The sequence below is a fragment of the Bactrocera dorsalis genome, chromosome 2 (assembly GCF_023373825.1).
Source record: "Bactrocera dorsalis isolate Fly_Bdor chromosome 2, ASM2337382v1, whole genome shotgun sequence".
NCBI classification, from domain to species: domain Eukaryota; kingdom Metazoa; phylum Arthropoda; class Insecta; order Diptera; family Tephritidae; genus Bactrocera; species Bactrocera dorsalis.
In genome coordinates this window covers 2,844,880-2,860,292 of record NC_064304.1, presented here as the reverse complement: position 1 = coordinate 2,860,292, position 15,413 = coordinate 2,844,880, and the positions used below count along the sequence as shown (strand labels likewise).

The 15,413-nt window shown below is 37.9% G+C and overlaps 4 protein-coding genes across 6 annotated transcripts in view; 2 read left to right on the top strand and 2 right to left on the bottom strand.

Moving 5' to 3' along the window:
- Positions 1-2,344, top strand: part of LOC105226773 (J domain-containing protein) — a 38,588-nt gene extending 36,244 nt beyond the window's left edge. For all 3 annotated transcript variants that reach the window (XM_011205818.4, XM_011205815.4, XM_011205816.4), the window contains exon 5: positions 44-2,344. In XM_011205818.4, coding sequence (XP_011204120.1) covers positions 44-271 — 228 coding nt within the window. In that variant the 3' untranslated portion in view covers positions 272-2,344. The remainder of the gene's footprint in view (positions 1-43) is intronic.
- An 80-nt stretch (positions 2,345-2,424) lies between these two features.
- Positions 2,425-6,386, bottom strand: LOC105226774 (prolyl 4-hydroxylase subunit alpha-2). The gene is made up of 8 exons (XM_049449332.1): positions 5,620-6,386; positions 4,227-4,378; positions 3,985-4,141; positions 3,574-3,925; positions 3,033-3,509; positions 2,900-2,956; positions 2,664-2,829; positions 2,425-2,592 (listed from the first exon to the last, which is right to left on the bottom strand). The coding sequence occupies exons 1-8, from the start codon at positions 6,003-6,005 to the stop codon at positions 2,519-2,521; spliced, it is 1,821 nt and encodes a 606-aa protein (XP_049305289.1). The 5' UTR covers positions 6,006-6,386; the 3' UTR covers positions 2,425-2,518.
- An 82-nt stretch (positions 6,387-6,468) lies between these two features.
- Positions 6,469-10,969, bottom strand: LOC105226775 (prolyl 4-hydroxylase subunit alpha-2). Its single transcript, XM_029550400.2, has 10 exons — positions 10,824-10,969; positions 10,525-10,771; positions 8,425-8,576; positions 8,203-8,353; positions 7,792-7,979; positions 7,559-7,692; positions 7,043-7,498; positions 6,923-6,976; positions 6,690-6,855; positions 6,469-6,628 (listed from the first exon to the last, which is right to left on the bottom strand). Exons 2-10 carry the CDS (start codon positions 10,713-10,715, stop codon positions 6,567-6,569), a joined length of 1,554 nt encoding a protein of 517 aa, XP_029406260.2. The 5' UTR covers positions 10,716-10,771; positions 10,824-10,969; the 3' UTR covers positions 6,469-6,566.
- A 953-nt stretch (positions 10,970-11,922) lies between these two features.
- On the top strand, positions 11,923-14,683 carry LOC105226776 (prolyl 4-hydroxylase subunit alpha-2). The gene is made up of 8 exons (XM_049447396.1): positions 11,923-12,261; positions 12,333-12,487; positions 12,549-12,917; positions 12,989-13,143; positions 13,203-13,649; positions 13,721-13,780; positions 13,857-14,022; positions 14,449-14,683. Exons 1-8 carry the CDS (start codon positions 12,083-12,085, stop codon positions 14,580-14,582), a joined length of 1,665 nt encoding a protein of 554 aa, XP_049303353.1. The 5' UTR covers positions 11,923-12,082; the 3' UTR covers positions 14,583-14,683.
- The last annotated feature ends 730 nt before the right edge of the window (positions 14,684-15,413 follow it).

Below are 15,413 nucleotides of genomic sequence, written 5' to 3'. Positions count from 1 at the left end.
GCACGGAATTTATTCATTCAATAATTATCTCTTCAAATCACAGTCCATGCACTGGGCCACGCCAAAAACCAAGGACCGCATGCTGCCTGAGGCGGGCGCCACCACCGGCGCTGGTGTTAGCGGCAGCGGCGGCCTCTCGGCAGCCTCGCCCAACCCGGCCCATCGCCGTGCCTCCGAGGGTGGCGCTGCGCTCTACTACGGCAACCGGAAAACCGAATGGGGCACCGAGAACTCCGATGTGGCCAACAAGTTTCGCAACTACGAAATTTAAACAGACAACAACAGCAACAACAATACCAAAAATACAAACATATTAAAGTAGTATAATACTCGAGCAGCAGTAAATATCAACAACAAAAACAACTGCAACAAAAGAGAGTATGTAGACATGAAGAGCGTGCTGAATCCCACAGAACCAACCAGCAATATCACTTGGAGTACACCGGAAGTTTTGACCACTGACATTTACAAACAACAAAAACAACACGCGCACACAAACTCATTGAATTATATATGTGTATACATGCACACACACACACGCAGACACAGACTCGCTGAGAATGCAGCTTGCAACCGCGCGCTGCCGGCGGTCAGCACTGCTTCGAAGCGCAAAATTTTGATGACTTTTATCATATCCAAACATTTTCAGAACTTATCTAAATGTATACACTGAATGTTTTGACCAGATACATGTTGTTACTTACTATATATATTCATAGTCAAGGTAAATAGATATCATTCGTATTATATGATACACACATACATGCATAAATATATATAAATGTATTTGATTAAAGCGAATAAAACAAGAAACTAGAAAAAAACACGAAACTAAGAAACTGTAATTTCAATAAACGCCTAAAATTAACGAGAAGACGAAGTTTAAGCAAAAGAAAAAATACAAAAATGAAAATAAAAACAAATAAAAGAAATTATGAAAAAAGAAAACTATTTAAAATAAGTGTAAACCAAATATTATAAATCAAATATTAAAAGGTATTATGAAACTAATGAATATTTATATGAAAATTTATGAAATTAGCAGCATTAAATGTATTTATTTATGAAGCAGAATGAATTTACGATGTTGAACAAACACACATATTTATAAAACCTGTATTAATTAAGCTAAGAAACGCGTTAAAGTAAATATCTATTGATGTTACATGTGTGCCCCCCCAATGACAATCCCCGTTTTTGAGAACTTTACTAACTGTCAATGTGAGCAGAGCAAGAAGAATGCTTACATTTATATACACCAACAAGTAGCAAGCAGCTTGTCCAAGACTCCTACACATTGCACGAAGATGAAACAGCTGAAAGAAGCGAAAAAAATTTATTTCAAGCATTACGGTAAACTAAAATCAAATCTGAAGCGAATTTAAGGCAAAATAATTAGAAAGGATTTACAAAACAAAAAAAAAACAGATTATTTAAAAATTTTAAGAAACTAGCGAAATGCGAAAACGCAGTAAAAGTAAAATAAAATGAAATAAAAATCACAAAAGCAAACGCAAAAGCTATTTACTTCCGTTGCCTAACTGTATTGATGTTGCGCACAAAGCCAAATGTCAAAATGCAAAGAAATCAAAACCAACACACTTACATATTCCAAAAACAAAAAGTACAGACACTTTTCAAAAACAAAGAATTGAAAAAAGTTCAATTAAAAATCGCAAAGTAATTATGAAGACAAAACGCAAGTCGCAAGTCGAGACTCGAAAGCGCAACTAGCAAATCTAGCGCAAAACAACTTAGTGTTTACTTATGATAATTCACGTAAAATGAACCACCTACCAAAGAAAATACAAAAACAAAAAAAAACTAAAAAAATAATATTTCTTCTTTTTTGATATTTTGTAGCGCGAAGTTGCGCCGTAATTGAAGCACTTATGACAAATACAGAACTTAAGAATATTAGAAATTCCGATTTCCACAAAACACTTGTATTTTAACTATATATATAGAAAGAGAATCTTACTAATAAAACATAAGTAATACATATTTATGTATAAATGTTGACATTTGTGTTGTTTGAATGACGTACTCACGCTAGTGGAAGCATACTTTAAGCTCTTAAGTCCACATAAATAATATTGATAAACGATAAGGTGCAGCATCGCAGTGAAAAAAAATTAAAGAAAAGGTATGAACGTTATTTTTAGCAAATAAAACGATTTTCTTAGCTGTTTACAGAATTCAATAAGAAATAAAACTGGCATATAAATAAAATATTCGGTGGCATTGCCACACGGACTTAATGAATAGTGAAATGAACTAACTTTATTGCTGAACATTCTGCAGAAAATACACACACAAATAAAAAGAAACACTTAAAACTAAATTGCGGCTTTGTTTGCTTAAAATTTTCATTTGAGAAGTTTGACGAACACGTAAGTATTTTAAAGAAAATATTTTATTTTTTCAGCACTAAAATAAACAGCTGAGGAGACCCATTTCATAAATATAATACTTAAACATAAAAATACAGCAAAGCCATGGCAAGTCTTTAAAAGCATTATCTACTGTCGACCCACAACTCGCAAGGTCGCCGATCGCTCTGATCAAACTCGCGGATCCAACGATTGAGCACTGGATAGAGGAAGAGAAAAACATTAATTTGCTGGAAAAGCTACGATCGTATGTAAGCGCTTGCAACTTACCCCACTTGGAGCCCACAATAATCGGGCAGCCGCCATGGAGAGTGCGAAGATCCCGCACACCGTCGGCATGCAGATTGTACCAAAACGCCGCGGCGCCCTTCTTGGGCATCAACAGGCGCTTGAGGTAGGGGAAGGCAGTGCCGCCACCCTGCTCAACATCCGTTAACTTGAGAAAAAACATAGACGTTATTTTAGTAGTAAAAAAGTTAGTAAGAAAGAAAGGTGCCTTTACTCACATAGAAGAGCAAAGTTGCAATACGATTGCCCAATTCACGATTGCTGATTAAGCGTTCCTAAAAAAAAGCATATAGCACCAGAAAGTCTGATTGTTTACCTAAAATATTTGCAAACAGCACAGCTTGTACTCACCAACTTCGCGTCAAACGCATCGTAATGTTGGCCGTAGTGGCCGCCTATGCCATAATTTTGGAACTGGTGATCTTCTGCGAAATCCATATTCAAATCGGACATATGCCCAGCGCGCACATCAATCGCCCGCAGCAGTGGGTGCGACTGCTTCGGCAGAAAGACAAATTGGCTCGTGCGTACTGGCGAGACTACGCTCTTGTTGTAACCCATGACTCTTGCACGCACTATATAGTCGTTGGATAAAGTCTTCATTTGCTCTATTTCAGCATCCGTCACAACATCGTAATAAACCACGAGCAGCGGATCATGATTTAGCTCTTCGGCTTTGATGGGTGCGATCAGTAGGAATGGATGGGTTTCGGTGAGATAGCCGCAACGCAAATCACGTTCCTCGCTTGGAGTTTGCTTAAGCAAGCCATTGCAGGTGTGTTTGTAGCGCGTGAACTCATCGGTGTGGAGCAGGTTCGCTGGCAGTGGCTGCGTTAGCGTTGAAACATTAGCTTTACGATAGGGTTAAATATTGAAAAACATTCTAACCCACCTCATGCTCCTCGGTGAGATCAACAGTCGAGTATTCCGAAAATATGTTTTCTAGCTGAAAATCTAAGTAGCTATTCGTATAGTTCTTGACATCCGGTCGCAATGCTACAAGCTCAGCATAGGTCTGGTTTGCGCCCTTCAAATCACCCAAGTGTCTTTTAGTCTTCGCCAATAATTCCAAAATTTCGGCCTCATCGGTTTTCTCCGATACGAACTTCTGTTCGCTGTCGTTCTCTTCGGCTTTGTGCAAACGTTTCAGTGCTTCCAAGGCCCACGCATGCGCTAGTCGCATTTGATTTTCCTTTCCAGCGTATTTTGCGATATCCAAACAGAGATGGGCATCTATTACCACGCTATTAATGAAATAAGTTAAAACAATTAGAGTAGATAACTTGCACTTCTGTCTACTCACTTGTATTTCACGCCGTCCAAAATACCTTGCGCCATATCTGACGCTTTCAATCGGTATACATCTTGTATGCGCAAAAAGCCGGCAATAGCTCCTTCTAATTCAGAAACTTCGGGAAAGGGATTGACGTTAACGTAACGTTCTATGTTACTGAGCGGTTCTGTTAAGTATCGGAGAGCAATGATCGTAATGTTATGTTTTAGTCGATTCAAACCAATTTAAGTGATATTTATGATTTAAATTACGTTTTCCCGCATCATGTTGCATAATATTTTCAACACGCTCCCAGTCCATAGTTAAACGTTTCGTTAATAAATATTTGTTTACAGGACTGTCAAAATAGTCTAAGCCTTCCTGTAGCGCTTCATCGCGATCATTTTCCAATTCGACCAAACGACTGTAAAAATGTATGCTATGGTTAGAAAAAAAAGCTTTCCAATTTGTACATACTTTAAAAGTTTTGTTATATAAAAATGAAAACATCGGGTTTCGACCAAATGTGTCTCTTGTTCTTTTTATCAAACCTTCTCATCAATTCATATTTTTACTATACTATTTGTACTATGTTTCTGGATACTTTCATAATTAGTTTGTAAGAGTAAACATAATTTTAAGACCTAATTACACTCAAGGTCGGCAAAATCCTCTTAGCTGTATCCTTCGCGCGGGCGGCAACTGGGCAATTGGTGTCACTTACAATGTCATGATATCAAGCAGGCTCCTGGCAGAGTAATTACATTGCAGACGACTCCTAGCGAAGGCTGACGTATCTCCCAATCATCCCCTTATGTTGGACTGCTCTACATGAATCCTTAGAAGTAGATGAATGGGTACTACAACGTTCATTGCTAATGAATTACCTGGGGTAGCTATAAAAGGCAGTGGGTAGAGACCTCCAAATTATAAAACTCAGAAGAGGTAAACAACTCCTACCTCGGATCCAGCGTATGACGAGCCGGATGCTATACGTCAAGCACGCGGATAAACTGACAACGTTCAAGGCAGCGGCGGCAGCCAATTTCACCGTCGCTCATAGATCCCAGTAGCCCGCTGGGACAAATGTCACAGGAGCGGTGGAAAATAGTGGAAATGAAGCTATTGGAAGCTCTCTTCTCGAGAATGAACGCGAACCGAGCGCACCCATGCCGTCATTTGATGGTGCAGGATGGCTTAGCGGTGTCACACTCAAAAATCTAGAATAGTAGACATTTCCAAAAGCGATACCTTCGCGCCTTGAATATAAAAATGTGGCCTAGCTTTTGTTGGACTAATTAGATACCCATTACAAAAAATGATAAATTTATTCTTAAGCCGTTTTGGAACTTAGTGTTGGACAATATCACAAAAAGTTTACATAAAGTATGATCCCACTGATACCATAAGAACATTTCTCTGGAAAACTGGAATCTCAAATTAAAAAAACTGGTTTATATCTTCGCTATAAATAATTGTATTTTTTCCGAAAACCATCAATTTTCAGTTATACATTAAAAAATATTCCATATATCGGACGGTTACACTTCACAGCTTTAACATGTAACCGGCGAATAAGCAATATTAGTCCAAATCAATTTTCAAAAACATTCCACTGTCGGTACTGTAACTTCAAGCGCAAAATTTTTCTCATGCCAAACTTACGACTTTAGAAACTCCAATTTATTTTCATTAAATCCCACATATTTTTGCATATGCTTCAGGAGAACACCTTCAAATTGCACTAATTTCGACATTTGATGCACTGAAGAGAAAAACTCCATTTTGGATGCAAACACCGCTCCCAAATGGAGCAGCAAAAGCGCGCAGGTTAGCAGGAAAAATAACTGCATTTTCACGGCGCAGAAACCGAGTATCACAATAACGCAGCAAATTAAAATGGAAATAATAAAGCACAAACCGCGCGTGTCGCTGTAATAAACGGCTAACCGTTCTAGCGAAAATCGAAATTCCAACTGAAAGTCACGTAACCAAAGGCGACTAACGCTCAGCTTCATGTGCAAAACATTGTATGGCTGTGGGCTTTTCATAGGAAGAAAAGGTTAAAGAAAGCCTCTGAGCCAGTCTGCTCGTGGGTCGCTAGCTTAAATGTGAAGCGATTAGTTAACCGGTTTCTAATTAACATATTTGTAACCAAAGCGTAGTGCCGCTGAGCTGAAGAGCTGGAGAGCTTTCGGGTCAATGAGCCGGCTGATCATAACAACATAATTAATAAATTGTTGTTTAGAAGCCAGTAGACAAAGTGCCATACATAAATGTATGCCGCAAATATGTAAATACATTGGGAAATATGTATGTATGTAACTGCATGCTGGCTTTGTGTGACTTTGATATTATTTAAAAACTAAAAACTCAGAATTTTTTGTTAACAATACAATCGAGAAATTTTATCCTTAGAGCATTGGTCGAGGATCTACATAAAAAAGTAATAGGATGTCACCACCAACCGACTTACTACCGAATGATCTGACAATAATATTAAGACACTACAACTTCGATTTTTTGAATTTATTTATTTAACTGTATTAAAAACATTTAAAAATTGGTTTTCGAGCCTAAACCTATATACTAATCGCAGAGTTATTTTTTAATTATCCTTTATAGCAGGGCAGTCGGAACATTTGGTTTCGTTCACGTATCCATTTATTGGTCACTGCAATAAATCAGTTTAAGGTTATACGAATATTTCTAAACATACTTATTGCAAAACTTACCCCACTTAGAGCCAACTATGACGGGGCAACCGGCATGCAGCGTTTTATAATCACCCTCGAACCGATTGTTGAGGTTATACCACACGACAGCGGTGCCTTTTTTGGGGAAGACCGCTGTTTTTATGTTTGGAAAAACGGTCGCGCCGCCTTGCTCCACATCAGTCATCTAGTTTCACACAATAAATATGCATACATATAATAGCGATATTTAAGAAAACAAATAATTTGCTTACGTAAAAGAGTACCGTTGCCTTACGGTCACCTTGCATTGCCACGATATCAGCCGTCTAAAACGAAAGCATTAAAAATACAAAATTTACTACCCGAGGAATGGGCGCGCTCTAATTGCTTACCATGGAGACATTGAAGAAATCGTAATGTGTAGCATAGTGTCCACCAAGTCCATAATTCATCACTTGCAACATTTCCGAGCCTTCAAGTTCAAATCCAGTCATATCTTCAATACGTTTATTAACGCGCGCTGTCACCTCATTTGTACCGTCGTAGAACCAGGCAAATTTTGAGGTGCGACCGGCAACCACTTCACTCAGTTTACGTTCTTCGCTATAAACGGTGGCACGCCTCAGAACCGGTTGGGCCATACGCTGAAGCGTTGCGATTTCCTCGTCACTCATAACGTCGTGGAAAATAACCAAGTACGGATCAAGGCTTAGGATTTCCATTTTCAAGGGTGCCAATTTAAGGAAGGCTGTGGTGGTCGTGTTGTAGACACAATAGAGCTTCGATAGCTGATTCGAAAATGCCCCACGACAGCCAAGTTGGTAACCAGTTGGCGGGTTTTTCGTGTGCTAAAGATGAATGAGTTTGTCATTGTATTATTGTTTTAACTGTCAATTGAACCGACTCACCGTTACTGGCTGTGGATCGTTGGTTTTAATGTGCAATTCCACGGCATTTTTCCGGCGCTGGAGCTCCGAATTAGGCTTCGACGAAGGTAAACTCAATACCACATTCATCATTGTCAGAGCATCCTGATAGCGACCTGAAAGTGGTGAAATGTCGATTAATATATGTATAATCGGACCTCAGTACTCATATTGTATAGATATAGAAAGATCCGTATAGTATGTTTGGTAAGTACTTTGTTTCAGGAGAGTTTCGGCATACAGCTCCATAATTTTTTCTCTGCTCAAGTCATGAAGTCTTAACAAAGCATTCTCTTCGTACATACTGATTGCGGAATAAAGCCAAAATCCAGCGCTTATATATTCCTTCCTACCGAACAGCTCGAAACCCATTGCGTAGCAATCCAGTGCCGACAATTTTGTACTACAAAAAGACTTTTTATTAAAATTTCTAGTTTTTAAGCGTTAAAAACTCCACTACACAAAATTTAGAATGTTCTTTATTAATATGTACACTTAAACTGCTTCGCTCAGCAATACACTCGATAATTTGCCATTGCTTACCGAAGGCCCTCGTCTCAGGCCGGTTAATTCTCAACTGTGATGATAATATTCAGTCTTCCTAAGTTTATGTGAAGGATACTCACTCATACTGTTTGCCATTAATTATACCCTTGATGAGGTCTTCTGTTTTAAGTTCGTATGTGTCTTGTAGTCGGCTAATTGCATTTACCGCTTCGCCCCAATCGTTTTCCGTTGGCAAGTTAGACCAATACTCGTGTAACGCTTTAGTTTGCTCTTCAAGAATAAAAAAAATATTTCGTCATTATTACAACGCTCTAAATTGCGTAAATTTAGGAGAGAATTACCTTGACCAACGCTTTCTTTCATAAAAATGTCCAAATAAGTCCAGTCCTTTTGCAATCGGCGTACCAAAGATAATACATTTGTAGGTATGGATACGTAGTAGCCAGTATTCTTCTGTGCCTTGTCATTCTCTGCACGAAGGTTAGTAATCAGGCTTTAGGAAAAGTATAGAATGGCATGTGTTATTTAATATAAAATAGAAATGTCCTCGAAAATAAAAAAAAATAATCACTTAAAGTCGTAATAAATTCTGCAACACCTCCAGAATATTGTCTTATATTTTCAAGTTGATTCGAGTAATAGTTTCGGAGATACAGCCTTGAGAACTTGTTCACTCGAGGCTAGCTGGGCTAAGTGCACCGTCTTTAAACGGGTTTTTTCGAAACTGTGTTCTTGAAGTCGATTGGCAATATTTCTCGAGAACTACTCAACCAATTTTCATGAAATTTTACACAGGTATTTGAGATATTATACAATTAGCAAAAAAATTGTAATAAAATATTTATGAAATTGTTATAAATATGAATGAATTTTAATATAAAAATAAAATTCTTGAAAAAAGACTGCTTTTTACCCTAGGAAACTCATGTAACTCCTTAAGTATGGCCAAAAATTAAATATAACGCAACAAAACAGTTGAGATATCTATCTGAAATTTTGACACGTGCTTTTCTCCCCAAGGACCTGTTAATTTGTCTAAAGCACCGATACTGGACCACTATTGGATATAGCCGTCATACAAACTGATCAATTCCTGCATAGAAAACATTTTATTTGACCAGGTATCTTCACAAATTCTCTTCACATACAAGGAGCGTTCAAAAGTAAACAGGACGTTTTAAATCTAGCGCCCCTAGTGGTGCCATCTATATGTCGACTCACGCGTTAAAATCTGCTATCTTTATCGATTGTCCAGTTAGAATTTCATTATATTTCATTGAATGGAGGAGAAGTTATTGCGTTTTAAGTGTCAGTATGTTTGTGTTATCAGTGCGAAAATGAGCTTCGAACAAAGAGTCTACATTAAATTTTGTTTTAAAATTGGTAAAACTTTTACGGAAACGTTTCAATTGATGAAATGGTGATGATACCTATCCCGTAGCAGAGTGCAAGAGTGGTTTCAACGTTTTAAAAGTGATCGTTAGGACATAAGTGATGATCAACATGTGGGCCAATCAAAATCCGTGATCACCGGAAATTCCATCGAAACTGTGCGTGAATTCATCAAAAATCAGCCGAAATCATCATTGAAATTCATGGAAATGTAATTAAACATCTCCAAAACATCGATTTATCGCATTTTGACCGAATATTTGCGCTTACGAAAGGTGTGTGCACAGTTTGTTCGGCAAAAATTGACTGACGACCAAAAATTGATAATTCGCCGTCTCATCGATCTACGCTTGTGACCGATTATTTGAGCAAAACTCGCATTATAACCATTTACCACTCCCCGTATTCACTTGATATGGCACGGTTTGTTCTGTTTTTTTTTTTTAAGTCCTGTTTACTTTGTAACGATCCTTGTAGATTATTGTCTAAGGCAATGCAAGGACTACGAACATATTTTTCAGATCAGACCACTGAAATATTTAGCTGTTATTCAAACTGACCGATTTTCATCAATTTCTTGCATGGAAAACTCTTTTATTAGAGAAAGGTATTGTGGCTTCACAGCAGCCGAGTTTAGAGGATTTCCTCGTTTTCGAGTTATTCTTGTATTTATACAGTTTTATGGAATTGCTTTGGAAATTTTAGGGTCTGCATTCTCATAGATATTTGGTCATACACTAATTAGAGTTTGTAATAAATAACTTTGCACTTCCCGGCAATGCTAACGTGTCTGATAGGATTTACTTCGTTAAGACGTTAAAGCTTCTTGAATAATCCAAAGTATTTTCTGAGAATTGTATTATCACCTTAGCTGTATCGTCACCACAATTACATTTATAAATTGGAACCATTGAATAAATTTGTTAAAGTACAAACATCAAATGCCTACATAATATACATAGTTTATATGACATTATTTTGAGAAAAAGTCGGTGAGATAATTCTCTATAACACTATTTGCAGCAACACAAATCACAACAACACTTCACCTGCGAATGACGAGTAACTTTTCTTCCAGTTCTTTCGCGTAGTTTTCTAAATTTTGTATCAAATATGCCTCCGTCTCAATCAGTTGTTCCAGACCGGCTATGGACGTCGTGAGGCTGTCAAAATTTTGAGCGTTTTGTGATGCGCCAAAGTCAGCGCCGAGGAGCAGAAGAAAAAAACCGACAAAGAGCATATTTCCGTTAAGCAGCCACTGGCTGTAAGCACTGTGATTCACCCGATTGTTGGCAACTAAATGAAAACGACAGTTAGCCAAAGTCTTGTAGCAATGGTTAAATAGTACTTAGACTGTTGCACAAAGTGATAATTAGCAATATTTCTGCGGTTCATATCAATTTTAGATAGCTGAACTGACTTCCCTCTTCTATCTATTTCTTGAATGTGCCCTTTTTCTGTTAGTTTATCACCAAAATGTTGCTCAGGTAAATCAAAATAATTAAAGTTGAGGAAGATCACATTGACGGCTCAGCAGAGTGCCGAGTGGGCGCAAGCTCGTTGTTGCCATACGGTATTGCATTGCGTTTGTCTAGCAAACAGTATTTACTGATATGATAACTGTGCCACCAAAATATGTGGCTCGTCATTTTATCATTTGAAACGCCTCTGGCTCAATGCCGTGGCCTCAGGTGGAAGTGAGGTTGTGTATTGATAAAAGCTCGCTTATCAGCCCCACAGAGTTGCTCTTTGTTATCATTATGTTCTTTTATTGTTGTTGTTCCGCTTGTTCAAACCGTAAGAAGTAGTGCCGGTGCGTGCAAAAATGCATATTGATTAGCCGCCGATGGCATAACTTTTGAAGAATTGCTGCATAAGAGACGTATGTGCCCGATTATTTTGCTCTTCTTTATATTTATAGCATTAGATGGGTATGTGGAATATGTGTGTATATATTTCTGATAAGAAATGAGAAACAAATCGCTGCTTTTAATTAACCACTTCGAGTTCAAATTTCGTTCTATAAGCATAGTAATACTACTCAATTTTTCTTCACAGAGTCTGCAAGAGGAAGGGTCAAAGATATTTTTTGAATGCATCGAGTTGTTTGTAGTTTTGTACCGAGTACTGAAAGGTTTCCTAGTTTTAGTAGCGTGCAAAGACGAGCAAATGTCGTCGAACTACTCATTGAATTAAGCATTTCCCTACAGTTTGATATATGGCGCCATCTACAGAGCAAAGTTTTTTGCTTCAAGCATAGCGATTCCCAGCAAAACCTTCTTTAAATACTTATACATACTTTTTCAGTAATAAGTTGGAATTCTTTGCATTGCATCAAGTCATAAAAGATACTAATAAATAAAGTCAAAATTAAGTAAATACGATATTAATGAAGAGCTTATTTTCTTGTTTTCCTTATGCACGTATGTAATTTTACTCTTCCGTACTGGCTCGGCCGACAGTTCTTCAACACTTGTGTAAACAGTGACTTTCCGTGTTTCGAACTACTTTCGGCCACGAAAACTGAAATGCAGTAAGTTGGTTGAATACAATTTCAGTTATAATTTTAAAGCCAACGAGGCAATAGCTGAAGTTTGGTCTCCGAAAATGAAGCCCCAACAGTTCATAGTTTTAGCTCTGCTGACTTTTCTAAGCCGCAATGTGAGTGGAGATTACTACACATCCATCGTAAGTCTATTCGATCTGCTGGAGTTAGAAACGAAAGCGATTACATATCTGGAAGCATATATGGAGAAAATGGAGGCGATTAGTCGGCAAGTCAATGAGTAAGTTGCAAATAAAGCAAATTCAAAAACGTGGCAATGGATCGTGTTAAATGCCTTCATTATTCTCATAGAACACTAAATGAGCTGGAGCAGGTTTCTCAAGAGGCCGAAGGTGACTTCTATGAACACTATTCTAATCCACTGAATGCGTATAAGATTATTAGGCGCTTTGTGATCGATTGGCAGAACTTAAACAAGACTGTGTTGGCGGACCAACCCGCACTAGGTGAGTCAACGCTTTACATAACGCGAAGATCAGCAATAAGTTTTGTATCCCTTGAGAATAGAATATATTGCAAATCTCACCGCACTGGTAAAGAGGGATGGTTTTAAGCTCCCCACTGATGAAGATTTGTTGGGCGCCAGCAAAGGGTTGGCGCGTTTACAGCGCACCTACCAGCAAGAAACCGTTGATGTGGCTGCTGGCGATCTAATGGAAATGAACTTGTCTTCTAATTTTACAGCGAGCGAATGCTTTTGGCTAGGCCGCAATTTGTATTCAGCAGGAGAGCTTAAGTACGCTGCCGAGTGGCTTATACAAGCGCGTATACGCTTGGCCGAGGAAATGCAGGAGTCTTATGAACCGCAGGAGTTTATAGGACAGATCACCGACGTACAGATCCTAGAACAGCTATCGATTACCATGTTTTACTTAGGTGAATTGTTGTGCAACAGTGAAAATTGTATTTTAGTAGAAAGCTAGTGCTTTGCCTTTGAATATTTGCAGGTAAGAGCAAGTTGGCTCTGCTTTTCAATGAAGAACTCTTGGCCCAAGATCCCAACAATGTACATGGTTTGCGCAATAGGCCGATCTACTCGAATAAGGCGCTTGAGGAGCGATATGCCATTTCAAATGAGGACGAGTCTAAAAAATATCTGCGGGTATATTTATATTGTTTTTGGAATTTTTGTTTTTTCTCACAATTAACTCTCACTCGCAGCGCACCGAACTCGACGTACTCTTCGACAAGACATGCAATGGTGAGCTGCAACAAACACCGCGCGAAAAGCGTCGTCTACGTTGCCGTTATGTGCACAACAATGTGCCGTTCCGTTTTATAGCGCCCTTCAAGAAGGAAGAGCTGAACCTCGATCCATCGATTTCATACTACCATGAAAGCATATTTGAGAAAGAAATCGAACAAATATTAAATGCAACCGAAGACTATGTGGAGCGGTCGATGGTCGGCGATCTAGAAAACTCAACTTACTCTGATGTGCGTACAAGTCAAAATGCTTGGCTCGATTTTAAGGAACATCCATTTTTGAATAACATCGCACAACGCTTAAAGGACGCAACGGGTCTGTCTTTGGAGTCCGGCGAGCATTTACAAGTAGCCAATTATGGCATTGGAGGCCATTACGGCGCTCACTATGACTTCTCGGAGGTGATTATTATATTTATTATCATTCATCATATCATTCATATCTTCTTTATGCTGCACAATTGTCTTGTTAGATGTTAGAAACAGATGAGTACGGGGGTCAAGGCAATCGCATAGCAACCGCATTATTTTATGTAAGTTCTGACTTTCGAAAATTGTTATATTAAATATATATGACTGTACTCTACTTTCTGTCCTCATACTATAAAGATCAACGAGGTAGAACTTGGTGGTGCTACCGCCTTTCCCTATCTGCGCTTGACTGCGCCCCCCATTAGGGGCAGTATGATCGTTTGGTACAATTTACACAAGTCACTGGAACTGGATTATCGCACGAAACATGGCGGTTGTCCGGTGTTGATGGGCTCGAAGTGGAGTAAGTACTAATTATTTATTTTATCTTTGGTGCGAGAAGGAACGAAATATTTTTAAGGTAGCATGGTACAGAAAGCCAAGTTCTATAAGTTCAGAAGGAAGGAAAGTAGTTGATAAGATTTTTTTCGGTTTGTAAGTATTTTGGAGCCTGTAAAATATTAAACTGCGATGCCAGATAGAAAAACCCACATCATACATATTCTATAGATTGAATTCATTTAGTTTCTGTCGTCGCATTGCTTCCGTGTACCATAAAACTAACTCCAGCGTCTTCAAAGTTATCGTAAATGATTTTATGGTTCCTTCGAAATAAATATGTGTGTCTAACTGAAGTGTCTGGAACGTGGTGCATGAAAACTTTTTTAGCACTCTCCAATTCACTAGAAATGTCGAAAAAATTAAAAATTTGCTTCTCTTATTTCACCAGTCTGCAACGAGTGGTTCCACGCAACTGGACAGGAATTCCTCCGGCCCTGCGACAAAAAGAAGGATGGGCATAAATCAATACAATGGAAGGATTTGTACAGAAACGAAGAGCTGAGCATTGCACAACTTAAGTGATTTCTTTAAAATAAAATAAAATTTTTTTAACGATAATTGTGTGTACATATGTATGTGTTTGTGTAAAATTAAAGCAAAATAATTTTACAAGTTTTTTGTAATTAAGTTTTTTTCTGTTTGATGTGTTCTTAGTTAAAAACAAACACGCCGTCACCTAAAATGCAAAATAACGTAACATCACTTTTCATAATATTTTAGGCGAAGAAAAAACGATATAAGACTATTAAACGCTCGTAATGAAACAAAATTTGAGTTTTGATAATAAAATGGATATAAAATGGTTATATATTGGCTACATATTGGTTATATCTGAGAGCGGAAGTTGAAAATTTTATGCTCCATACTTGTATATATGTAATATGACGTAGTGCATCGTAAGCAATAAAAAAACTCATTTTCGATATTTTTCTTTTGCATTTAGGTGACAATACACTTCTACCAACAAACAATGAATATATTCCATTATGTAATTCATATGTATATATAGTAAATGCAGAAATTCTATAAAATATTTACACAATTGCATTGTTTGTACATATATACAGAAGTGTACATACAGGTATGTACGCTCTTTTTCCGGCTCATTGCATTGAAGAACCAATGCATTTGACAGCTGTTTTCAATAGCTAGCATCCAACCACAAGTCATCTAAAGAAATTTCGATTTTTTTTTTATATCAAAACCACGCGCTTCTCAATATTCCCGAATTTCGTATGAGTGTGTATGGTCGCTGCAGCTCCAGCGTAGATTAAAAGTATTTGAAATGTTTAAGCAACTATAAGCAACACCAAAAAAAAATTAAAAACTAAGAATTATCTACTCTTAGCCACG

Bases quoted from the DNA above. Each gene is read 5' to 3' on its own strand.
- LOC105226774 (XM_049449332.1), bottom strand. From the start codon at position 6,005: ATGAAAAGCCCACAGCCATACAATGTTTTGCACATGAAGCTGAGCGTT. The intron at 2,957-3,032 runs GTGAGTACAAGC...GCTTTTTTTTAG, and splicing joins ATGCGTTTGACGCGAAGTTG to GAACGCTTAATCAGCAATCG. The intron at 2,830-2,899 runs GTGAGTAAAGGC...TTTTTTCTCAAG, and splicing joins TTGCAACTTTGCTCTTCTAT to TTAACGGATGTTGAGCAGGG.
- LOC105226775 (XM_029550400.2), bottom strand. From the start codon at position 10,715: ATGCTCTTTGTCGGTTTTTTTCTTCTGCTCCTCGGCGCTGACTTTGGC. The intron at 8,354-8,424 runs GTAATTCTCTCC...TTATTCTTGAAG, and splicing joins GAAAGAAAGCGTTGGTCAAG to AGCAAACTAAAGCGTTACAC. The intron at 7,693-7,791 runs GTACTTACCAAA...CACCACTTTCAG, and splicing joins CGAAACTCTCCTGAAACAAA to GTCGCTATCAGGATGCTCTG.
- LOC105226776 (XM_049447396.1), top strand. From the start codon at position 12,083: ATGAAGCCCCAACAGTTCATAGTTTTAGCTCTGCTGACTTTTCTAAGC. The intron at 12,918-12,988 runs GTGAATTGTTGT...GAATATTTGCAG, and splicing joins GATTACCATGTTTTACTTAG to GTAAGAGCAAGTTGGCTCTG. The intron at 14,023-14,448 runs GTAAGTACTAAT...TTATTTCACCAG, and splicing joins GTTGATGGGCTCGAAGTGGA to TCTGCAACGAGTGGTTCCAC.